Source organism: Syngnathus scovelli, chromosome 10 (assembly GCF_024217435.2).
Source record: "Syngnathus scovelli strain Florida chromosome 10, RoL_Ssco_1.2, whole genome shotgun sequence".
NCBI classification, from domain to species: domain Eukaryota; kingdom Metazoa; phylum Chordata; class Actinopteri; order Syngnathiformes; family Syngnathidae; genus Syngnathus; species Syngnathus scovelli.
In genome coordinates, this window is record NC_090856.1 from 7,179,533 (window position 1) to 7,205,802 (window position 26,270).

The following is a 26,270-nucleotide window of genomic DNA, read 5'->3' on the forward strand; positions in this document are numbered from 1 at the left end:
ATGCAACATTAGGCAAGATGGCATCAGGTTTGTGTTGAGTTTCAAGAAATTAATTAAAATGCCATTTTGTTTGGGCATCTGAATCTTTCATTACTCACTGAATAATGAATAGTTGCTGGATTAATGTCCAAATGGGTTCGCCACCTATCTCTCATACTACTGGCTTTCCTGTGGGATTTGAATGAAGTATCATTCATATATATTTGTTGGGGAAGTATCATTAATATATATATTGATGTGCAACCATTTCATAGAGAGTAAACATTGCTGGAAGGTATTGATCTTTTCAATCACCTTGAAGGAGCTCTTTCTGTCGAAGCATTTTACTAAAACAATTTTCTCCATTTTATGTCTTATTTCATTAGATATTCCTCAAACAAACCATCAAATATTCTTGTATTGAAACTCTACTGAAATGCGTTTTTGTCTATTCTACTCCATTTCAATGTAAATGTCTAGTTCGCATAGTCATCAATGAGATGGACTTTCTGAAAGCACGAGACGAAGACGAGACTGCCAATCTCATCTGGAACGACTCGGCTGTACAGCATGAGAAAATTGCGGAGCTCAGGAATTATCAGGTACTTCACATGGCTACCTTGTCAACTCAGCACATCATGGGGGCTGGGAGGTCCTGGGCTGAAGCTATTACAAGGAGAAATATACTTTTACTTTTATTTATCGATTAAGTGGTAAAGCAAACATATACGTACGTAATACTATAAAACCAATTATCACAAGCAAAATATTAAGAGCTATTAAACTTTACAATTATTTGCAACTCTAAGTTGAGCTGGAAGAGATTTGTTTACAATGAAACCCCAGAAGTAATCACTTAGAAGGAGCAAAGCTGCGGTTTTATATTTTTCTCCGTGTTAGGAGACTTAATTAAATGATTTTCTGCCTTATTCCTTTTATTGTAGTCCTCTTTTTTTGACACGGTATTGTTTTAATTTATTCTTGTTGGTCCAGGAGTGACCCATAAGTTATCAACAAAATATTCAAATTAATTTTGGACTGCACGGGAAGCCAAGCCACTAATCAACTGAGGGGTGTGTGAAGGGACTTGACTGGAAAAATAAAAAAACATAAATAAATGAGCACACTATCTCGTGCGATAAAGGAACATGAAATCTTAGGATGGAGATAGGCTGACAGGAAGACTGACTTGTTTTTGTTGTCACCTGCCCGAACAAGAAGGGGTAGATAAACATGGCGTTTGACCTCTCTTATTCTGTTGAGCTGGATCATTAAATGATCAATTGGCTTATAGTGTGGGCAGAAAAGTTTCTGTGGGGCAAACTACAGTTCATTGCTATGTGGTTTATGAATCACACAGTACTTACTGTAGAATATGCTGTAAATTATTATCACTCTTTTTGTTGTGGTGCTTCACATGATTGTTGTTCAGTTAAAAAAAGTCAAGTCCCTCCACAATTGGTTTTGATTTCCTCTCACAAACTGCATCGATCTGCAGATTTGGCATAACTGCGCAATTTCTTCCCAATGCCTAATTACATCTGTCTCAATGGGATAATAATTACATATTCTTTTTACACTGCATTCTTTTCTTTTTTACGCCCCCTCCCCCCAAAACAGTAATGTACTATGGGAGTTTGCTGTCAAGTTTAAGTTCATGCGAGCCTAATTAACGCCCCTGTTCAGGCTCATTTAGTCAAAGAATACAAAAAACCCAAAGATTTTCTTATACCCACCGCACCCCCGCTTTTGGCACATTTAAAGCAATTCATTCAGCTGTCACTGCAGGAGCTTACGATGCAGAACCAATTACCTCGGCCCCTCAGAGTTGAGATTGATCTTTTTTTTTTGCTTGCCTCTTCCCTCCCCAACCTTTAAAGTCTGAAAAACATTGTAAACTAAATAAGGGTTGCAAAAGGTCTCAGCGTCACCTTTTTGTTTTAAGTTCGTAATTGGGCATAAATGTCAGAACATTGTAAGCTCACTTCAGGTTGCTGCCTCTAATGTGCTCGTTTTCCGGAAGGGGCGGGCTGGAATTGAGTAGTCTAATGGCCTTAACAATGTGATTATGTCTGTCTGTCCCTCTGCAGAGAATTAACCATTTTCCGGGTATGGGTGAAATTTGCCGCAAAGACTGCTTAGCAAGAAACATGTCAAAGTAAGTTTCTTTCTTCAAAGTCTCAGCATTTAAAAAGTGCGTCCATGAGATTAACATCAAAATCCTCGTGAACATAGAAAATAAATAAAAATAAATGCACACTAGAATTTCCGCTGTAATATAGTGCAACTATTTTTTGTGTACCCAGAATGATCAAGTGCCAATCCCAAGAGTACGGCTTTGTACCCAAAACATGGATCTTCCCCGCCGAGTACACGCAGTTCCAAAATTACGTCAAGGAGCTGCGGCGGAAACGTAAGCAGAAGACTTTTATCGTCAAACCAGCCAATGGAGCCATGGGTCACGGGTAGGTCATAGGCGAGAACCAGTCCTCCAAAACAATCGAAAAAAAAATAACGCACCTATTGGGGGACTGTGAGCCGGCAAAAAAGAACGATTTAATGACAAGATAGACAAGAGCAGTGTGACTGAGAGAGAACGTTGAAAGGGGGAGCAAATAAAGGACAAGCACAAGAAAACAAGACTCAGAGGGGTGTTTGACCCCGGCATGGAAATAGCATAATGGCGGGGCTCCGATTGATTATGTGGGCTGAGAGGATGTGCTAAATCTCATTGTTGGCCTTTTTGTCCTCCATGGTCACAATCACCATAAATCAGAGCTTATCGTGGCTAGATGACACACACACACGCGCACACAAAACACACACACTCGTCCCTGGCACTTACTGTAGCTTCTCCCCTGAAGGTTTGTGAATATGAATATTGGATTCCTTTATGGGGAACCATCAGCACACACCAAGCAGACTGGAAAATGGACCGGAATATGGGGAAACTCAAAAGCATCTCGTGTTATAAGATGGGGAGACTACAGAATTAAATACATTTTTCATTCGTAAAGTCTCCGGGGTTATTAAAGGATAGAAAACGCAAACCTCCAACTTTCACTGTTGTTTCTTTTTTTCTGTTCTGAAAATGAAAGCCATGAAGTATTTAGAGAACCAAATCTAGCTAGTATCTTGAAATGTGAGCACTGGATAGAGGTATAGGATTTCGAAATATGACTTCATTTCAGTCAGCAAAAAAAGTTACAGCAAAGTTTTTGTTTTAACTCTTATAATTTGTACCTTTTTATAGTGATTACAAACATGTTTTTGGCAGGAGTTGCATGTAATATGTATTTTACGGTACTTGCATTCATCATAGAAAGTGCGAATAAATCAGTGTGCTTACCTCTTCCTTTAATTCTCTTTTCATTTGTCCTGTCCAGTATGATGCGAGCATTACTCAAAAGTTTTCATTTGTTAAAGAATAAAACACAGCTAACACTGAAATACTGCCATACATTTGTAATACAAAAAATGCTGAGCTTAGCTCAAATTCTCAACAGCACAAGGCTCACAAAATTAGAGCTCTGTTTTTTTGCATGTTATGCCGCAGCAGGAAATTAAGTTATACCTACCCCCGTAATTTATTTTGCTGGCGCCCCACTAAACGAAGGTATTGTGTGTGTGTGTGTGTGAAGTTATACAACAAAATCAAAGTGTGCACAAAGCTTAAAAAGAAGAGAGCCTCACTGGTGCCAAATTAAATAGGCAAGGGAGAGTGGGCTATGATTATGTGACACGCTGGCTCATCAATCATGTCGTCTTCTCCTCCTCGACTAACTAACACTGTTAACCTTGTCTTCATCAATCAGTTGCTGTCTGCCATTTAGGGCTACTCACATTATTGGTCAGGCTTCTATCAACTTGTCCCTGTTCGGTTCAGCTCAAGACTGCTGATAAGTGGGCAGATGAAGCGCTGCTTTTTAACGCAGCAGTTTCGGTTGGAGCGAACACTAATGTGGTGTGATTGATAGAGGAAAGTAAAAACATCACATTTCTGTCTAATCTGAAAGTGAAGACATGGTTACTTTATAATGACTGGAAGTTCTCACTTGTTGATTTTCATTTGGTTAAAAGTGCAGCTCCACGATGCACTATGCATTGTTCACAGTGCATGTGATTAAATAATTGGGTTTGCTCGGATACCTCAACGCTTTAAAAAAAAAAAAAAAAAAAAAATCACAAAACTGAGTCTTTAAATTTCTGTCGTGTGTGTATAGTCCCTCCTTACATAAGGGAACCTTCAAGGTTCTCCATGCAACCAATTTAGTCTCGGTCGGCTCTAACTATGGGTGATGTGGATGTAGCTCAGTGACGCTGGGAGTCTGTTTAACAATGATCCCTCAAGCCACCAGCTCACATACATATATACACGGACAGACACACACGATGCCGTGCACACTCAGCTGCATGAATGCATGCATAAAAACTCAGTTCACGTCTGTGTACTATATAAAGCCAGTGACATGAGACCAAAGGAAATTGAATTAGAAGGAATGTAATGTAGAAATGCCTGCTCGTATTTACTTCATTCACCAGCAGTGGTCTCTGATGAGGCTTTGTTCAAATAATTACGTTCTTAGACGTTGCCACAAAACCAGATGTGTTTTTTTAACACTGATTTATTTTTATTTTTTTTAAAGGGCCAGTTAATAAAAAGAGTTTGGAAGGCTCAGTGCCAAATAAGTCATCGCTCTTAAACGTATCATAAATCACAGCAAGGGCACATATTTAAACATTTTCATGGTAGGTTATGCAGCAGTAGAAGGTCATATGAATACCACCGGGGCACCGTGCTTCCAATCTTTTTGCACCTAAAGGTTTGGCAACTTTAATGTAAATACACAAAGTTCTCCACATTAAAAAAATATACTTTTACAAGCTATTTTGTTTCCTTGGAACAGATTGCATCAATTGATTTGAATAGCAATAAGGAGGGTAATTTCAGGGCTAAATTTAAAAATACTGGCATAGCCAAATGTTGCATCTGAGTTATATGCCTGTAACCATTAGCAATTTTAAATGAATACTACGTTTAAAGCCGTGAAATGTGTTTACAGTTAAGCTCCATTTTTATCTAACACATACGACAGTGCCAATGTCATCAGTCAGTGTTCACGGTCGCTTCTTTGCCATCATCTATCACTTTTCTAATTATCTTTTTGTCTGCCATATTTTATTATTCTGCTGACGACACTCCAATTTCCCCCCAGAGGATTAATAAAGGCTTCTGTCTATCCAGGATCTCACTTATCCGTAACTGTGAGAAGCTGCCTGCCCAGGAGCATTTTATTGTTCAGGAGTACTTGGACAAACCTTTCCTAATGGAGGGCTACAAGTTCGATCTGCGCATCTACATCCTTGTCACTTCCTGTGACCCGCTTCGCATTTTCCTCTACAATGACGGCCTGGTGCGCATGGGCACAGAGAAGTACCACGCACCCAGTGAGGCCAACCTGGTGAGTCATTTGCCCACACACACATTAGGGAACCTTCAGTCGAATACTGTCCGTTCTCCGCCGCTGGTCAGCTTTTATTTTATTTTATTCCAACATCTACAACATTTACACACACACACACACACGCACACACACACACACACACACATATGCAACTACCGCATTTTCCGGACTATAAGGCGCACCGGACTATAAGGCGCACCTTCGATGAATGGCCCATTTTAAAACTTTGTCCTTATATATGCATTATGTCAGATTTTTAATCCAAATCAAATCACTCTCCATTTTATCTTTTTTATTTCAACTTCAGACGCAACAAATTACTTCATAATCACAAAATAATGATCCAGTCTTTTTGATTCATGATTCATAGTCTTCAGCGGGCCACTTATGATTGATTTCATGATACAATGCTTCGGGCCAGTTAAAATTTAGGAATTTGGTCCATATATAAGGCGCACCGGACTATAACGCGCACTGTCGACTTTTAGGTTTTTAGGTACGCCTTATAGTCCAGAAAATACGGTACATAGTTTCGTAGAAGGTAGAGGTCCAGCGTTTACACACATCTAAATGTCACACGTGTTGTGATATCGAGCCATTAGTTGTGCACCAACTAAGTCTATTGTGCTGTGCACATCCACAAACACCCCCACATACTTCTTTCTATCAAGCTCGATGCATATCAACACAGTGCGTATTGTCTTACCAAGTCTGTGACACATGATAGAATCAAGCATGCCATGGAGATGGATGTCCAATTCCACAGAGAGTGGCTGCCAGACAGCCATCAGGAGGTAGAGTGGCCTGCGGTCACAGTGTTATTACCTTGTAGCGAAGAACGTGGGTGCATTATAAAGAGAGGGGTGCAACAAGGCCACTAATAGGCAGCCACTCAGGGATGCATCCCAGGCATGTTCTCAGAGAGCTATGGGCCTCTATAACTCTTATCACTCTTATTTGATTCACTTTTGTTTACTGTATATGGCATTGACTCAAAGCCGCAGCTCTCATACACAAAAAGTCTCCGACCTGGCACTTTGTATATTTTCAACAACTCCGGATGCTACAGGAAGCTACAAAGTTTATACATTCGCAGGAAGCTTGAAACTGTAGTGAGTCAATTTACTCTCCTGTTTTCTCAGAATCAATGCACTCAGAGTTAAATAATAATTAATCATAATGGTGACTTTTTTTTCGCATTTTGGTCATTGCCAGGGAAAGTTTATTTGCTGCCTTTTATAAGGCCGAGTAGTTGGGTTGTTCCCCATTTTTCCAGACAGGCTCCCCCACGCCCAGCTACTGGATATCTCCAGTGCGGGATAATTGGGCGAGTTACGTCAGGAAGGCCATCCGGCGTTAAAACTGATCCAGAAATCAGGTTAGTCAATCAAGTTAGAAACATGATTCGCTGTAGTGACCCCCTTCTGGGAGGATCCCAAAGAGAAGATTCTATTATATTATATTAGATATTATTGCGTCTATGGATTAGGGAGGGGCTTTTCAACAATTTTCTTTGATCAATTCATAGCGTGAAGGTGTGGTTGACATGCTAACTTTGCCTGGTTGGAGTATCAGCATACTATATTTCAGATAATGATCTGTCCTTAATATGTATACGACATTAAACTCGTTAAAATGAAATTGATGGTGGTGAAAAAAATAACTGGTGAGTATTTTTAGCCTAATTTTTCTTTTTCATTGTTATTATGATTGTAAATTTTTATCAAACTATGCCACGCTTCTATTTCAAACTTATCTCCTCAGAGCCAGCTCTACATGCATCTTACAAACTACTCAGTCAACAAACACAACGAGAACTTTGAGCGGGATGAGACGGTGGACAAAGGCAGCAAAAGATCCATCAGTTGGTTCACAGAGTTCCTGCGCAGCAATGATTACGACGTGGCCAAATTCTGGGGTGACGTCTCTGTACGTGCTTAGCCGACTTTTTACAAATTTTACATGCTTGCTAACATCTGGAAGCGGACGCTCACATATACAGTACACAAGCTGCCTTGTGAGAGAAAGTGGACCAGCAAAGGTTTGACAAGATGTGTTTTGACAGATATTCAGTCAGCTTTAGAATCTTGTTTAACTGACTGGAAGAACCCGGTCAAAATATCATTCCTGGAGGGTGAGCTCGCCCAGTCTGGCACTGCTCCCAGCTCATCTAAACACCTCTATGCTTTTGCTTTTCTTTCCACTTACTGTTTTACTTTATCAACATCCTCCTTCTTTGTTTGTAAAACTGTCACTTTGTTGAAAAAGAAGTTATTATATAAATATATTTCAATGTAATGCAGTGGTAAGCAAAGCGAAGATAGAAAAATGTGATTTTTGTCTATTGGACCTTTATGCTGTGTTTTTCCCATCCCTTGGTGACACACCAAATTGTCACCCACTGACTCAGCCAGATGTCCTCCACCTCTCTTGCTCTCTCATCCACCCCCCCTGCTATTTTATCTGAAGCTGCACTTTGCTACTGCTCTCTGCCCACCATTCTTCGCTTTTCATCTTTGTGCTTACACTTTGATGCATACAGAGCAGGTACCAGGCACTTTTATTTCTTGGAAGGAGCATAATAAGAAAGCCAGAGAATATTCTCGTACCTGTAGTACATGTTTGTAAAATGCAGTGCTTTCAACCCCATTGCAAGTTTTTGTGCTATTTGTCAAGTATTGTAATGGTGCTCTGAAAGTACGAGTACATTTGATTCCCCTTAGACAAAGTATGCTAGTGAGAAACATATAAAGCAGCTCTACACATTCACACAAAACATGCACTCAGGAATGTGATATTGTTCAGTGGCTGACATGCACGCACATGCACACACACACACGGTCGTCTGGCATAAAGTGTAGCGGGAGCAGGTGTTTGTACCGGGCAGCCTGTGGTTTGGACACTTGCATGGACCTGTGTGTGGGACAGACGGTGGGGCTTTTGCCTTATCAGTCCAAGGCCAGAACATTGCAACCCCCTCTTACACCCAACAGTCTGTGTGGTCTGAACAGTCTGTATGGGGCAGCAACACTGCATGGGACTTAACTGGAGAGAGAAAGATTTGTGTAAAAAGTGTGTGTGTGTGTGTGTGTGTGTGTGTGTGAGTCCAAGACAGCAAAAGCCATTTGTAAACTCACAAATTATTTTAATACTTTCTGTCTGTGGCTTTCAACTTGAAAAATGTGACCTATTTATTATGGTATAACTTTGTTGTATGTACATTTTATTCCTATATTAACATTTCACTGATTTTTTTTGCTCTATCAACTTCATTTGTGTCTATATCTTTTTGTATGTCATGACAGGAATTGGTGGTAAAGACATTAATAGTGGCAGAGCCCCACGTGCTGCACGCATATCGCATGTGCAGGCCAGGCCAACCACCAGGGAGCGACAGTGTCTGCTTTGAGGTGCTGGGCTTTGACATAATCCTGGACCGCAAGCTCAAACCTTGGCTCCTGGAGGTACATTTCCATTGTTTTCTAGAACAGTGTCATTGACCGCTTTGAAAGAAATTCCTTCACGTTAATATCAATATTTGTTGGCTCTGATTCTACACACAATTTAAATGATTAAGCGGTTTGAAACCCCTTTATTGACTGGCTACCAAACGATTATATACCCAAAGTTAATATAGGCGATGCTCCAGCTCACTCACAATCCAAATGAGGTCAAGCACTATAGAAAATGGATGAAAATTGAGTTGCCACACTGCGATCAAAAGAGGTATTTGATACTGTGTGTGTGATTCAGAAAGGACTGCAGTCTGTGGAGTCTCACCAAAGTGTCAGTAGCTTCTGAAGTGAAGCACTGTTCCATCAAGCAGTGGAAAGGGCAACGGTGCCTCACTCTGACAGAATAGCATAAACACACACTGATTTGCTTGTACACGCTGCACAGAAATGCTGAGACACACCCACATGGCCTCTAATATGTATACATGTACACCCTAGAATGTAAAACATTTCCTCGGACATTTAAAGGACTGTTTACTGCATGCACACACTCACATTCACTCACGTACGATGTAGGTAGGTATAAGAATAAATGCACGGAAAGCAAGACATGCTTTTCTGTGCACACAAACATATGGACATACACATAATATATATAGGTCATGGTAGTAAGAAACACGCCTCCAATTCAACATCAATCTCAAGTGTCACTCACTGCAGAGTGGGCTTCAATTTCTGAATCCACTCCAGGATTTGTGGCGTACCATTTTCATGTCAACCAGTCAGTTAAAGGCTGACCTAAATCCTTAAACCTGGCTGAGCAACACCCCCACCACCATCTCCCTACTTCCATTCCTTGCTCCCCCAAAATGAACTAAAGCATGCGAATGCTCGGGAATTTTTTTGTCAAGTTGTTGGCATTACGCCACCTAAAAGGATAATTGAGAATCAGTATTAATACGTACATGATTTTACCAAGTCGTAGGACTTGTGACTACCATGGCCATGCTGGAAAAAAAATATTGAATAAAGACACAATAAAGTTATTATTGCAAGTCGCAATATTCTAAGATGGGAAGTAAAATCTGACAATTGATTCCTTAATTTTACAAAAACGTAATGCTGAAAGGGAGATGTTGTAATTCTACATCATATGTTTGATTTACTTTAAATCAGAACACACAAAGTCTTTCTCTCGGCATTACAATAAATTATTAGCAAGTCGCGAAAAAACATGACCTGTTTATGGCCCAACATATTCTGTGATGTAATATTGCATATTCAAGAGTGACTGTATTATTTAATTCTTAGATATTATCTTTTACTTTATTTTTTTTACTCAGTTTCAGTCATAATTTTGTTACCCGGTTATATATCATGACTAAGGGTGCACGATAGTGTTGCTACTGTTTCATTGTGACTGTGTGTGTGTGTGTGTGTGTGTGTGCGGTACAAAGCCATGATTGCAGTTGTTCCACTCCAGCAGTAATGATCCCCCCTGTGCGACGATCAGCTCTCTATAACGTTCATCAATTAACATCCTTCACACATACACCTACTTCTCTTTCATGCAACATTTACAGCAAGAGACATTTATTGCCCCAAAACTCTAAATGATTAGTCAGGGGACAATTTTGACAATCAAGAGCCTTTCTTAAATGCTCTCTGCGCAGGCTGTCAAGTCTGAAAATAACTTTATTACATCTGTAGCCTGTTGATGTGCATTGCTATTCAATTGGGATGTTAAAGGCGGCAAGGACAAGCTTTCTGAAAACTGCGCCCTTCGGCAAGCCCTCAAGCTTGAATTTAATTTATTGGAAGATTACTTTGCTAAAGTCTCAGGTTAATTAAACCAATTTCAAACCATTTTACTACTCCTAATCATCAACTTTTCTTTACTTACAAAATGTGGCATTTTGGGAATTGAAACACAATCTCCTCTTCCCAGGTTTGTTTTTAATTTGTATAGATGTAACCTCTCAGGTTTCACTGTTGGTGTCATTGTGAATTATCCATGCCACGCCTGCTTGCTGCTTTACCCGGTACGCCGTTCAGACACTGTCATCCTCTTTTAGTCCTTCAAATGTCAAAATTGGTTGTCAGACATGCAGACTTGCAGACAGGAAATGGAACTCCAACCTGTGTAAACTCAAAGCCAGGTGGATAGCTGAGTGCTCGATGGTATCACATAGAAGATGCTGTCAAATTAAATTAGCCCTTTCTGTTGCATTGGAGCTTAAAATCATGTCATTTTCTGAGAGTATGTAGGGGGCCGGTGATTGAAAAGGAACATGTCTTCCTCTCATATCTTCCCCACTAAAGACAGACCAAAAGCAGGAATTTTTGGAGAAAGTCTTTGTAACAACTCAAAGGTCTTATATGTTGCATCGGAACAAAGAATGAAAATTCACTCAAGTCTATGACAAATCCTATCTAGGGTAAATCTAGGGACATCTTTATTTGTGTTCTCTGTTCAAGTTGATGAGGACTTATTTTGAAGGGGGCTAGCAAAACCGCATGTAAGCAGTGAATAAACACAGCATAAGCTATCATTTATCATTTTCGCAAGGTTCCAGAAGATGTCCGCGAACCTCCACAAAAGACAAATAGATTGAGGTCCAGCCTCATTATAGTCACTGGAACCCCAGAGATGCCAGTACACGCTGCAGTGCAGGCAGCGTGATTATTGATGGTTGTGATTACATCTCTCCATCCATTCCTTCCCATTTTCTATCCCCCCTGCTGCTCGAGAAGGGTTGTGCAGAGTGATTGGCAACTAATGAGGCGGGCATGGTTAGGTCAACCGTGGCATGGGATGTTTGTGTCTCAGTGTGAGTGTGTGCGTGCGGTTGTGTGTGAATTGGCATAACGACAACAGACCGACAGACTGCAGCTGGACAGCTTCCCCAAAGGCGCTGATAATTCAACCACTCGCTCCCTCCCTTTCTGCAACTTTCCTCTCTTTTAGTACGCTCTAGCCGATTGCTTCAAGATGAGTTTGGTTTAACCGTCCATCCCTCAGAGCCAACATAATCCAGACTTCCTTTACTTTTGAGTGCAAATGTGTATGTGTGTGTTTGCGGGAACTAATCTGCATTGGCAAGTGTAAACAGATGCCGCAATACTCACGTACACAAAAACCCACACATGGATGTTTTATTCTCGTTCACATCCCAACATATACAAACATGCACCGCAATTGAAATGTAACTAGTATGTAGCAGTTAATTTCCCGGACAAAACCAATAGTCTCTTACTTTTGTGGCCACTGGAATCAAGCTTTTTTTGGTCTGTGCAGTGAATCCACGATGAGGTTTGTGTTCCTATAGCCGTAAATTTGAACAGCATAACAAGCGTAACAATGAATTTTTGGAAGTAGGATTTAGAGCTTTGGCAGCATTAAAGATATTTTCTAACCTTTCCCATAGCCCCCATTATCCAACCTTCATAGCAATAATGATTTAGTTGCTACTTACAGTATGCTCTCCTCATTCAATTTATTGAACTGTAAGGGTGACAAATGACAGTGAACACATACCGTTTTACATTCTTAATTTTCTTCCTTTAATACCTCCTTCCATTTTTAATTTTCTTTCTGCCTTTGATTAATCTGCTGCACTTAGTGGGGTTCATTCTTATTTAAATGCTCATTGATTTTGTCCCAGGCTCCGAGGCGTTTTTTTTTCTCTCCCCCCGGCAAACTGTAGATGGCAGTAGATACTTACAAGCCAGGCTGTAGCTCATGAAGAGGTTTATTAAGGAATAATTAGAATGATGTATGGGACTGTCTGCATCTATCCACAACCATTTTCCTCTAAGATAACTATTTCATAGAATAAGTATCAAATTAGGGCTGCGCATACCTTATAATATGGAACACTTGAAAACACACCTCAGCATTTAGTCATTTATCATCATGTGTAACAATGCCATTGTAGGTATGACTGTGTGTATGCACGTCATAAATACAGAAGATAAATACTGCACAGAGATAGGAAATAGCACACGGCGTTATGTGTGAATGTATTCTGTGTTTGGAAGAAACATATATTTTGTCCCTATTATAATTAATATTACAATCTTGATATATCTTATAGTTGACCGTTGTGTGTGCTGACTTTTTAGAAGATAAGTGTAACATTTCAAGTCAAGCATCAATTTGAATACTCACAGGACCTTTACCAGCAACCTAGTATGCTTGGCACCACAGTAAGAAAGAACACAACAGTGATTGATAAGATGGCTAAAACAAGACAATGATTTACGGGATATAGAAAGTGGATACATTTCTTCAGCTGGGAATGAGGCCCAAGTCAATTTGGAAGAAATTTACATAAGGGTGTGTAGACTTATAATAGTCCCTGTAACAGGATGTCTGTCTATTGTGTAGTTGCTCTTCTGCTTCATCTCTCTCATTCCTTCCTTCCTTCCTTCCTTCCACTCTTGCTCTGCAACAAACATTTCATTCTGGCAGTGGTCGGACCGTGCCGATGCCCTCCATTGTGCGTGGCAGAAAGGGAGCCTTGTCAAAGCAGCGGTTGTTTACAGACTGCTTAGAATAATAAGAGGGAGGAATTTTACCGAGCTGATTAATCAAGAGGAGACCTTGCACTTGTTTGACGACTCTTCCTGACAGAATTTATGGAGATTTGTTTTGGAAAAGAAGGCAGCTAGCTGATTGGTGTTGAGCCATCACTGTGGCTATGTTTTTATAGGGCACATATGCTAAATCGATGTCTACTATAGTTTTCTTTTTAAGGATTAAGTCATTATCACTGACAAGGGTTACTCGGGTAAATTATGAACGTAGTTATTAGAAGTTTGAAATAGCAATCACAGCGCTGCACCATACTGGACATTCTAGCTGACCGTTTTCTTTTACACATCTCAGTGCACCTGACAATTCTACAACTAAAAGTAGATTACATTTTAGACCAACTAGAAGCAAGTCTAAGTTATGGCGTAGGTAGTGTAATATGATTCGGGTAGGATTTGAACCAGGTGCAGGCAGCCAGATTCTAAGCTCAGTGTGGTCATACATTTCATTCATAAATATGACAACTGAATGCATTAAACCTCGCTTACTGTGGAGATCAAGATACTTAAGGTCATTATTCTCTGGGTGCAGAATGTCAGAACAACATACAGTATGTGGAATTTTAACAATTTGAAGCTCAGCCTCTGATGTTGTCATGGACAATTAGGTTATCATAAGAGGATAAAGCTGTCCTGTAAAAAAGTTAGACATTTTGCCGCATGCTTACATTGCTGTTCGACTAAGTGATATTTGGTTACACTGATGCCGTGCCGATGCTAAAAGGAATCAAAGCTGAGGTAAAAGGAACGTCTAATCTTTTCATCTGACATTTTTATTGAATGCGTCTTGGAGCAACCAAGGGCTCCTCTAAGATCCTGCCAGAGTCATTTAAGGAAATCAGAGTGGGGGCTTTGGGAGCCAGCAGGGGTTCATTAGAACCAGACTGGCCAGACAGACTCCCTCTGCCAGGGAAAGGGAAACAGAGAAATACAGAAGGAGACATAACTAAGGTAGCACAACCAGACAGTGGGCAGAACTGCACTGAAAGACCGTTAGAAGCAGTGAAGTTGGAGAAACTAAACGAGTGCGGCAGGCTGAGTGTAAGACCGCGCGAGAGCAAAGAAAGGCACAGCAAGACCTGCCATGCCAGTCTACCTTGACAGCTTGACACCAGAAATCAAACTAAGAAATAAAGAGAAGTAACGAGACAACCGTTTCTGGGATCACAGCCAGTCAGCCTCTTTCCTATCGGCACTTTAAAGCCTTGTTCCTTGTCTGGCTATTAATTTAGCGAGAGCTTGAATAGAAACAAAACTTTTGTCTTTCTGCCATCTAACTGGGCCATTGTGTTTGGGTTGCTTGATTGTATAATTTAGTAATTTTCTAAAAAGAGACATTTCAGTGTGATCCATAGTTTTTAGAATTTTAGGCAAATCTAAAAATTGTGGTAGTGTGAATTTGTATTCACTTTAGTATCAAATTTAATAAAATTTAACTTTTTGATTGTAAGTTGGCAAAATGTGGAAATGTTGAAGGGATTTTTTTTCAAGGCACTGTTCTTTTCCTTTCCATTACACTTGCTTTACTTCACAAGAAAAGTTTCTTCCCTTTTGAGACCAGCCCTTTGCAATTTGCTACAATGCCTGCCAATTTAATTTGAGAAAAAAAAGCAAGATGATGATTACAATGACCTCAATGACAAAAGTAGGTGAAGTAGAAAAAATATATATTCACTCCGACTCTCTCTAACAGATCAATCGAGCCCCAAGCTTTGGGACGGATCAGAAGATTGATTTTGATGTCAAGAGAGGGGTTTTGCTCAACGCTCTGAAACTACTCAACATAAGGTAATGTTCTCTGACACAGATCCATTTTGCTTCAAGTGCAAAGCTAATTTCTAACTTTATGTTGTGAAGGTTTAGATGTACAAGCTTAATACTGGACACACTGTTCAACTTATACACAAAAAAACATTTACAGTCTTTAATTAGTTTTTGGAATGTGTGAATAAACCAAAGTACTTCAGGACAACCCAAAGAAAACATACAAACGCCACACAAAAGGTCCAAGCTGTGATTCAAACGTAGAACATGCTAAAAATCGCTAAATTAATTTCCCCCATAGACAATCGAAGAAGTTTCCTTCTATTCCTACTTCTGGTCATGATCTTGCCCATAAATTGATCATTTGCTCTAGAGGTCTAAAGTCACAAACACACTATTAATTGCATGTGAAATAGATCGAGTAGGGTTAGCTCAAGTGAGGGTTGCAGCGATCCCACAAGACAGAAAAAGAAAGCACTTCCTTCCTCAGCTCAACAGGTCCAAACACATGTCTAATCAAAATTTTCTCTAAAGCAAAATAATCTCATGATTTATTTTGGGACTGCAGATTATTTCATGAATTGTTGGAAATGTAAAATGTGGTGGTAGCGGTGAACGAGATCTTTACCATTTGACCACATGTTCATGTCCGTGCTGACGTAACAGTGGTCTTTGTTCTCACTCGCTCGATCCTGCCTCATATAGTAAAGGCTTCAGTTCCTGCTTGTGGTCCCCAAGTGCTCTCGCAACACCAACTGTATTAATGTGTGATCAATTCCGACCCAGCCGGCCATGGACATTGATAAACCTCTGTCCCCACCCTAACGGCACTCAATATCCAATTCAAAGGGCCAGCGTTTGACTAAAATGAATTGCCCTTTCTTCCGGACAGCAACAGCCTACTTAAATTAGATGTCTGGTCATGCTTATCTTCTATAAGTGGTTTTGTTTACGTCTTTGTGGCGTAGTTGATTGTGGTGTTCGTTTTTTTTTCCTTTTTTTTTTTCTTTCTAGTTACGTTTTCTAAGAACAAACAAATATAACATAATCTTGAGTGGGCAAATTTAGGACTCGCCATTCAACTGATTACGGCTAATATAATTATATAATATTATTTATATATAATTATATGATAATAATTAGGTATAATTATTAAAGAAAAAAACGATTTCCAAATAAAGAAATTTGTTTAAAAATAATCTTTGGCCTATTCTTGCAAAATATTTTTCGAGCATTCTTTGTTGTGTATTTTTCTTTTTTCAGTTTGTTGTTTTGTTTTTTTTGTTTATTTGTTTGTTTCATGGACTTAGATATGGCACTTTTGTTTTTTATTTTTTACCCTATTTTCATGTTTTAAATATGTTCGAAATAAAGGTATATCAATCAATCTATCAATCCATTGTGTTGTTGAACAAATACTTCATTTGTTTTTGAAATCAACATTGCATTGAGTTTGTATTTGCTTGCATTGATGTAGAGCCAGCGATAAGAAACGCAACCTGGCACAGCAAAAAGCCGAGGCCCAGAGGCGACTCTATGGGCATGGTTCCGTAAAGAAACTCTCGGCTGCTTCATCAGACTGGGAGCGACAGCGTCACACCCTGGAGCGAAGGCGAGAAGAGCTTGTAAGTTACAAAAAACCATGATTTAATTTACATTTATAAGTAGTTGAAAGCTTTTATTTAGCAATCTGAGAATTACATGTTTCATAAGAGTTGCCGGACTACATAGTGTCTCAAAATATGCTTCAATTTCAAAATAATATCCCCGTAGTCCAAGGCATTTTTCTGAGCCTTCTCTTCATGAAAAGAGTCTTGTGGGATCCTTCACAGTAAATAAAATAAATAAACGCCACAGCATCTCTTTGAAGACGTGCAGGCCCACATTGAAGAGGAAAACTGATAGTTCTGAGTTGAATTTTCAATAAGAATCTTTCCTGACACACCTCATATGTTTTTCTCTACATTATTGGCCACATGCTAATATGGAACATCTGCTGTTCAACTGAGGTCAAACAAATTTTAAAAGCTATTCAAAAATGTTCACATTGCACAAATCCAACTCTAGATTGTTCCATCACCGGCACCTGTCAGTATGATTTCCAAGGTTTTGTCAGGGACATTATTTAATCACATTTCAATGCACAACCGGTCATTACACACACAAATAGACTGAAAGCCCAATTTTTCCAAGAGAAGTGTATACCATTCAATTAGATTTCAATCAGGCCGCTTTCCTCATCTATAGCTACTATTACTTCACGCCTCGCACCCTCTTGGATTTGCATTTGAATGTGCCACAACCGTAATCAGTGTGTAGTATGAAAGAGTGTCCTATATTTAAAAAGGGACGTGTCTGAAGTACGCATTCGGGTGTCGCATTTCCACTTAGTTCTCACTGTTATTGGTGCCAACTATTCCTCCCTTCACTAAAAATACCTATATTAAGAAAATAGGTGACTTATACTATGAGGCAGAATTGCACCTGAATGAATCTTTTTGGCTTTCTCCTTTCCTAGAAAGAACGACTGGCGCAGGTCCGCAAGCAGATCTACAGGGAGGCGCACGAAAAACAACATCTGGGCAACTACAGGCAAGGACTTTTCCTCCCATAATATTAATATATGCTCCAGCTGATTTATTACCGTATTTTCCGAACTATAAGTCGCACCAGACTATAAGGCGCACCTTCAATGAATAGCCCATTTTAAAACTTTGTCCTTATATACGTAAGGCACACTGGACTATAAGGCGCACCATTAATGCATCATGTCAGATTTTTAATCCAAATCAAATCATTCTCCATTTTATCTTTTTTATTTCAACTTCAGACAAAACAAATTACTTTATAATCACAAAATAATAATCCATAGTCTTTTTGATTCATGATTCATAGTCTTCAACGGGCCACTTGATTGATTTCATGACACAATGCTTCGGGGCAGTTTAAATTTAGGAATTTGGTCCATATAGTATGAGGCGCACCGGACTATAAGGCGCACTGTCGGCTTTTGAGAAAATTTTAGGTTTTTAGGTGTGCCTTATCATCCGGAAAATACGATAGATTACTCTAAAAAAAAAAATCATGCTGCACCAGAGCGACCAATCAGAAACGGTAATGCACACATTGACACAAGAATTATACTGCATTTGTACAAGTTAACTTTATGTAAATTGCCAAAAAACGTACGACATTAACAGCAAGTTTCTTTGCTTTGCAACATGAAATAGGACGCAATGTGTGCTTTACTTTCTTGCTGCAATTCATCCGTTCTCCCCCGCACCTGCATTGTATTCTCCGTTAACTCGGTGAGACCTTGGAAGACAATGTGCAAGCTCTAAAGAGCTACCGCATAGATAGATCAGATCCACCTCTCAACAAGTCTCAAAAACAAGTTATGATGTACGTACAGCTTAGGACCTTGTAAAGCATTTCTGCTTCTGTGTCTTTCTGTCACACCGGCTGTTCAGTTAGCAACATTTTCACGAGCTAAACAAAAGCTTGAGTTTGTTTTTTTGATAATGATGTTTGACGGTCTTTAACTTCCAGCAATATTGGTTTCAATGAAATGTTGCTAAATATTTTGATGCTTCAAATCTGGACTCCTCATACTTTATTTATATACTTATTTTACTTGTGCTCCCCCCAGATCAATGTTTTTTTTAAATACCCTTTTAACACAGAGCTGTAAAAAAATTATATTGTGCCAGAACTGATACTGTGATCCTAAAAACAAAATAATTTCTGTTGAAGTAATTTTGTCTGAATTTACTCAAAGATGTGGCATGCACACATTAGCCCCAAGTTGAAGTTCCAACATTTATTTATAAGCTTTGTTCTTACTTTATGGTTTATGCTTCTAAATTTGTTTAATACACCGGATGAATGGACAGAAATTCACAAGACAACAATTTAAATAATGTCTAAAAGAGATCAACTTTTTTTTGTGTGTGGTATTTGTCATCTTTTGCAGGAAATTTAAAATATTTATCAACAGACAATTGAAGATAATTTGCAATTTGAGACATTTTGGTGTATTCAAACAGTGTCCTGGTACAAAATTGGAGTTGCACTACGGGGGCTTAAAATTTAGAGGTTTACGTACAAACTGTGACAATCAAGGAATCCTTGTTTTTAAATCATGGCCCCTCCTGCATCTCTCATGGAGATAAATTTCCAAAAAACATTATATTAAATTGTCACACCTGTTGCTGTGTTGATATTACATCTTTTTTGCTTTCAGGATGTCTTGTATTTATGACCAGCTCCAGTTGACACATATGGACACTCGCCATCCTTGCTCAATCATTAGCTTTTGATTTGATGGCTAAACTGATGATTTCGGACACATTGTGAGATGCAGTCCCAGGATAAGCAGGCTGTGGTTTATACATTCTCTCTAATCCCCGCAGGCCTAACAAAAACTCTTAGCGCTGTTAGTTTAGTCTTGAGGTTTTGGCGCCCGTCACAGTGAAGATATGCGAGTAAGAGTGACTGACATTTATACCGTTCCTTATCTTGAGGTTTCCACTTGTTTGCTTTTTTGTGCTACTTACATTTCTTCAGCCTCTTCATTTGTTTACATTGTATTCTTGAAATGAATTTGTTTTCCACTTCTTGTGGCTCTTTTCTTTCCGGCTCACCTGATGTATTATAACCTGAGAGTCCTATGGTTGTACTCCATCGTTTTTTATAAGCCCTCGCAAGCCTCTCCTGTCATCTTTGTTGTTCCCCCTTCTTTCCCCACATCTTTGTGAACTGCTCAGAATTTCAGAAGTTGTTTCTTTTTCAGTTTTCACCTTTCTTTCTCCCCTGCATTGATGACCCTTCTTTCTCCCTTTTGCTGCACTCCACCCTCACTATCCGTGCTCTTCTCTGTCTTTGTGTATGTGTCTCTGTGGCCAACAGACGTATTTACCCCCCAGATGACAAGCTGCTGTTGGAGAAGTATGAAAGCCTGCTCTCTTCCGCCTTTCAGACCTTCCTCGCTGGGCGAGCAGCCTCGCTTCAGAAGGAAATGAATAATCCTCTGAAACAAATGAAGGCACGTATCTTGGTGGCTGACTGACTGTCAAATGCGTGCTCTCACACATAGACACACACAGACACACGCACGCACGCACGCACGCACGCACGCACGCACGCACGCACGCACGCACGCACGCACGCACGCACGCACGCACGCACGCACGCACGCACGCACGCACGCACACACATAATATGCAAACAGCAATTGCACAAGCAAACATTTTGTTAGGGTTCTGAAAAAGTCATCTGCAAGTAATGTCAAAATTGTGGTTTTTCCTTTGCCCTTTTTTTAGCTGACACTTTTTCAATTCACTCCATCCCCATGCAGTATGTCTGTAAGCTTTTAAAGCCAGGGAGACACAATTTGGGTTCCATATATCATGATTCCCTTTCTTCCCGTTTCCTCCTTTTTGTATGTTAGTGAAAAGGCTTCAAAGTTGATAACTAATAGTTAACGGTGGGAGTGAATGGTGAAAAGCATTTGTCTGACAGTTGGACTGACACCACACAAAGTAATCTGAAAGGACTTGACAGAGATGTCATGTGCAACTATTGCAGCTTTTGTTGAGACATCCACCTCTTGCTCGTCACATTTTGTGTTTTACAATGGTATTGTGTTTGAAGGCGGAATCTCAGCAGATTCAAGTTTTGTTTTTTTTGTTCAGATGCCAATCAAGAGCAAGCAGAGGAAACGTGCACTTTTAGTCAACACACAGAGATGCGATCTTGTTCAAAGTGTGAAAGGATGGAGACGAGTTGAGAAGAACAAATGAGGCTCTGCAGTCAGATAACAGTGTCACAATGTGACAACAAGGCCGTGCTGTAAGGAGGGACATCTTGAGAAATGTGAATTTTAGAAGGTTATAATCAGAAAAAATTATATCTGATCTTGATGCAAATATTCAGCACATCACTTAATCAATTGTTTTGCTAGATCACTTTTTGTCTTTTTCCGAATCTTTTTTTTGGGTTTGTGTTGTTTCAGAAGCCCATCATACCGTAAGGTGATTGTGCCAATATTCATGATCAGAATATTACACCTTAAAAAAAATATTTTTGTTGTCAAAGTTTTCCTTACCATCGTAGCATTTTTGGCCAATACCGATTGGATTGATGGATTACAATTTTGAAGTGAAAGTATTAAAATCCCAGTAGCTCAAATGTTTTTTTTAAAAAATATATATTTTTTTATTATATTTTGATATAACTTAGAAGAAGAAACAACACAGCATTTCCCCAAGGTAACAATTTAGTGGCCATAAGCACACCATAACACAGAAACAGAAAGGTTATATTACATTATTTGAAAAATTCCCTTAAAATCCTGACATGACATGTTATATACTGCAGAAGCCACAACTTGACTGGCTGGAATACAACCGCCAGCAGTAATCCAAGTTTTATTATAGTGGAAATAAATGGAGAAATTAATGTCCTGTGTCAATGTGGAGGCCAGATTGTGGAAGGCAGAGAATGTCACGGTAGAAGCGGCCAAGAACAGATATAAAATACTGCTCTTTCAACAAACCTCAACAAGCAAAAAAGTTTGCTCCAAACAGAATTGAATTGCACACTTGCTCTTTTGGTGTAAGAATTGGATGCAGGATAATAAATTATTTTTGTTATCCCTCTAACACACAAACCATTTTGATCTGCGAATGGCCATCTATGAAAGAAAATATTATTTAAATTAATTTTAGATTGCACAGGTGTACACAATATTGTGCCCGGTGTTTTATGTTTGTAATAAAAACTGCTAAATATTGTAGAATATTATCCCATATTAGGCTTGCAGCATTTTCTTTCACCATTTTGTTCACCCATTATCGTTCCTCTGTGGAATAATACTGGCAATAATTACCTGAAATCTGTATTTTAGATTTTGAAGTGTGCACACTGTACCCAAACAGTCACAGTTTATTGGGTGTATATGTTTCCAAATGATGCCCGTGAGAAAAAACCATAATAATTAGAGAAAACACACAAGTTTCACACACACGCATGCACGCATGCACGCACGCACGCACACCCACACACCCACACAAAACAGAAACCTGAAGTCTTTTCAACAGACCCGAAAGTGCATTTTAAATTTGACGTGTTTCAATCTTTGAGTGGCAAATGAGATCTTTTCATGCTCTTAACTGTGAAATAACATCACAACCACCTTTGCAAAGGCAAAAGGCCGAGTATACCCATGAGGGTTGTGAACCACTTTTTTAAAAGTTAATCTTTATCAGAATAATCATAGCGCTAAATGTCCCTAAGGCCACTTTTCCTCTACAAGGCCAATGTGTTGATTATACTGTATCCACTTTCTTTTAAATGTTTCCTAGATCCTTGATGTTTTTTCTTGTGCATAGAAATTAAGATCATACCTTTATTTATCATCTATCTGATGTTTTTTTTGTGTGTGTCGGCATATAGGAAGAGGACATCTTGGATCTGTTGGAGCAATGCGAACTGGATGACGAGAAGCTGATGGGCAAATCCTCAAGGCAACGTGGCCCTAAGGTGCTTTAGCGAGAGAAGGAGATGTACAAACTGGGAAAGACGAGGGAGAATAGAGGCCACTTGCCTCCAGGGACCCCAAGTAAAAGTACAACGATGGGGAGTTGGGGATGGTAGGCAGGTGCGTGGATCTAATGCCCACAGCGGATGTGATTCCGAGTACTGTGTTAGGCTCAAGAGGAAAGAATTGGAATGGCCCAAAGAAAGGACCCGAGTGCCTCGAGGGGACAGCTGTCAGACCGCCGCTTTTTCTCGCCACACTATCTTTCTATCGCCCTCTTTCTCTGTCACATGCCCCTCCACGCCCCCCAGATTTCCCTTGACAGCACATTACTCCCTCCATCACCTTGCTTCCCTCACCTCCTTTCAACATACACCCCCCCACCCAAACTCGTTTCCCCTCCTCGCACATCTACATCCATTCCCCACTTGAGGGCTAAATTGGCTGGAACACTCATTCGACAGGGCAGTTCAGTGACGCATTAGCTAGAATAAGGACTTGTTTAGACACAATCACTGTTGTCCAAGTTCATTTGGATGGCATCACTTTTGCTGGTGCCGAACGTGCGGAGGGGAACATTCAGAGCCGGGGAAAGAAAGAGATGTGACGGGTAAATTTACTCCATGGGGTGTCGTGCTAACACGCCATCTGGTGAAAATTGAACCAAAAGCTAGAATAGAGAGTGAGAAATAGTGATTGGAGACAGGATTTTTGAGAAGGAAGGACACAAGACAGAAAGGATGTGAAGTTTCATTTTCACTTGCTTGTGTAAGACTTTTTCCAAGTTTGGATGTGACTCCACCACAACTTCATCAGTCCTGCATCTCTCCTCTTTCTCTTGCTTTCATTGATCTGTTTTTCTAGGGTTACATCAACTTGACAAGCCATATGGTCTTTTTCATAGCTTCATCCGCTTCCAAGGGCTTCACAAATCCATCTGGAAATAATTGAAAGCCGCTGTTCATAAGTCCAGACACTGTTGAGAAATCCCAGTCATATCAGGCCAAGCTTTGCCATTGTCATCTAGAAGGCTTCGACCTTTTTAGACGTATTACCTGAACACATGTTGCTTTTTTAATGCAGATGGTGATACGCTAAATAGCTTCGGGTTTTTAAAGCGCAGTCCAGTCGCACTTAATTCTCTGTGGGCCCTCCTCCTAATTTCTCTCTCTATTAACCTGATGCTCTTATCTTCCCCTTTATTGTCTCCTCGTGAGCTTAATCTCTTACCGTCTTCATCCTCCTCCATCAATCACCCACACAACTAGCCTTCGGTGACTGTGTAAGCCCTCCTGATCACATCCTGCCCATTAGTTTGGTTGGTATGGCAGCGTTGACATGCTAATAGTAATACTCTAACAAATGTAGACATGCTTTATTAATCAATTTGTCACCGTTCAGGATGGTAGATAGACATGATTTGATCAATGTCCCTTTTTTTGTTAAAGTTTGTGCAGAATTTATTTAGTTTAGCTAGTGGCAGATGGGACCTTGAAGGCTTCTTGTATATTGGGTGAGCTATAGAAATTTACAATCAATTTCTAGTTCTTTAGTCTTCATTTTTCATTTTGGGAAATGGAGTTGCTCTGCATTCAGTCAAAATATTGTGAAGTTTTGTGAGATTTATTGAGGTAGCTTTCCATCATTAACGACCGGGATTTAAACTCTGGATTTTTCCGTGACTTTATTTTCCTTGAAAATTCGATCAAATTCCATTGGGGAGTTGCATTGTTTCTAAACTGTTACAAATACATATTTATGCACTACATTATTATTTTTATGTATTTTTTACTACAACTCATGTCTAAACGTGTTCATCCCTGCCAGCCCTTGACCACCATGCCAGAGTGCAGCCAGACATCACGCCGTCAACGGCCAGACTATCTGGCCGACTTCACCAGTGGTAGCAGCGCTGAGAACTCTTGCTCATCCTCAGACGAAGAGGAGGAAGAGAGGAGAAAAGCAAACGGGGGAAGTAGAAGTGGAGAAAAGAGGGAGAAAAAAGTCTCTTACGACCTCGGGAGCAAGGAGAAGAACTTGGCTGAACGCTCAGGTAAAGTTGTTTTTGGGGCATATTTTTGATATATGTACCGTATATGCCTCAATAACATCTAAACTTTCATTCATTTCAAGTAAAGACAGCACCTTTCATCACTGTCCATGTGACGACCTTGCTGGATAGAACAAAAAACACCCAAGTAGGGGTAAAAGAGGATCCTTATATGAGCTCACTGCGTTTGCAATGAAATAACGGACAAAGCTGTGAAACATTTGGACTGTGACTGAGTTTGTGAGTGGATGTGTGTACAGAGCAAGACAGCAACCCTGCCAAGACCCACTCCACACCAAGCCATCAAAGAGCTGGATGACTAAGCCCCATAAAGCTCTCATTTGGCATTCAAAGCAGGGATTCTTCAGCAGCCACACATTCATAAACACGTGATGCAGACACACATAGTAAATATATCGCCAAGATGCAAGTACACTGACGACAAGAGCAGCTGAAGGAGTTTCATGGGTGATGAAGAGAGTCAGCATATGCTTTGACATATGTAGTCTGTGAAATGCTTAATAACATGGACATATTTATACTAGGAAATTGCATTTTGCCACCCCAAAAAGGTCAGTCCTTGTCAAGGCATCGTATTTTTTTGTCAAAACTGGCCAATTAGTAGTAGACCGTGCTGCTAATATAAGTAAGGAAAAGAAGAGTAAGTAGTTGGGGAGCTGACAGCCCATGTGACTAAATGACAATTTATATAATTTATATTCTACAAGTCTCCTTTCTTTCTGGTCTTTATAGGTCGGATGCATTGGAAACCAACGGTCAAGCCTATCAAAACCAATCTGGCACCTTCAGTTTCTCCGACTCACTCCGGCCCAATCAGACGCTCCATCTCCTGTCCTCGGTCCATCGCTTCCCTATCGTCGCCCAATGAACTGCGGGTTCTGTCTACTCGGGTCTCCCCTAACGTCCCTGTCATCACGACCCTCGTTCGGCCGAGTTCCGCCACACTACGCTCGCATTCGCTAAGCCGCAGTGGTTCTGCCCATCGTGTGCCTCACAGTAACAGCCTGGGCACTATCCACTCTCACATTGTAAGCTCACAAACACACAACAAATCAAATATAAAAAATGGATTAATGCTAAAAATGAACAGCGTAAAGTTGGAACTTATGGCAAAGATGATTATCATGTAAAATGCTATTATGTCATCAGTTTAATTATATAGAAACAGTTATTTTATTGTAAAAAAATCTTCTTGGATGTGTTTAGGGTGATCCACTAATTAACCTAAGGAATAAAGAACAAGAGGCGGAGCTTATACGGCAAACACTAACTGCGCTCACTGCAATGAGGATCCGATTTCCTGGAAAAACAGAGGAGGAGGCAGAGGCCGTGCTGGATGAGGTAAGTGGGCCACATCTACTTGTATATTTTCACGTGTACAACTTTAACAATTACTTATG

The 26,270-nt window shown here is 39.9% G+C and overlaps 1 protein-coding gene across 4 annotated transcripts in view; it reads left to right on the forward strand.

Moving 5' to 3' along the window:
- The window catches only part of ttll7 (tubulin tyrosine ligase-like family, member 7), a 46,107-nt gene that overhangs the window by 7,362 nt on the left and 12,475 nt on the right, over positions 1 to 26,270 (forward strand). For all 4 annotated transcript variants that reach the window (XM_049721466.1, XM_049721471.2, XM_049721470.1 and 1 more), the window contains exons 4-17: positions 460 to 581; positions 2,070 to 2,137; positions 2,286 to 2,444; positions 5,225 to 5,441; positions 7,209 to 7,373; positions 8,750 to 8,908; positions 15,189 to 15,283; positions 16,737 to 16,884; positions 17,778 to 17,851; positions 20,168 to 20,307; positions 22,719 to 22,801; positions 24,627 to 24,852; positions 25,603 to 25,898; positions 26,077 to 26,211. In XM_049721466.1, coding sequence (XP_049577423.1) covers positions 460 to 581; positions 2,070 to 2,137; positions 2,286 to 2,444; positions 5,225 to 5,441; positions 7,209 to 7,373; positions 8,750 to 8,908; positions 15,189 to 15,283; positions 16,737 to 16,884; positions 17,778 to 17,851; positions 20,168 to 20,307; positions 22,719 to 22,801; positions 24,627 to 24,852; positions 25,603 to 25,898; positions 26,077 to 26,211 — 2,087 coding nt within the window. The remainder of the gene's footprint in view (positions 1 to 459; positions 582 to 2,069; positions 2,138 to 2,285; positions 2,445 to 5,224; positions 5,442 to 7,208; positions 7,374 to 8,749; positions 8,909 to 15,188; positions 15,284 to 16,736; positions 16,885 to 17,777; positions 17,852 to 20,167; positions 20,308 to 22,718; positions 22,802 to 24,626; positions 24,853 to 25,602; positions 25,899 to 26,076; positions 26,212 to 26,270) is intronic.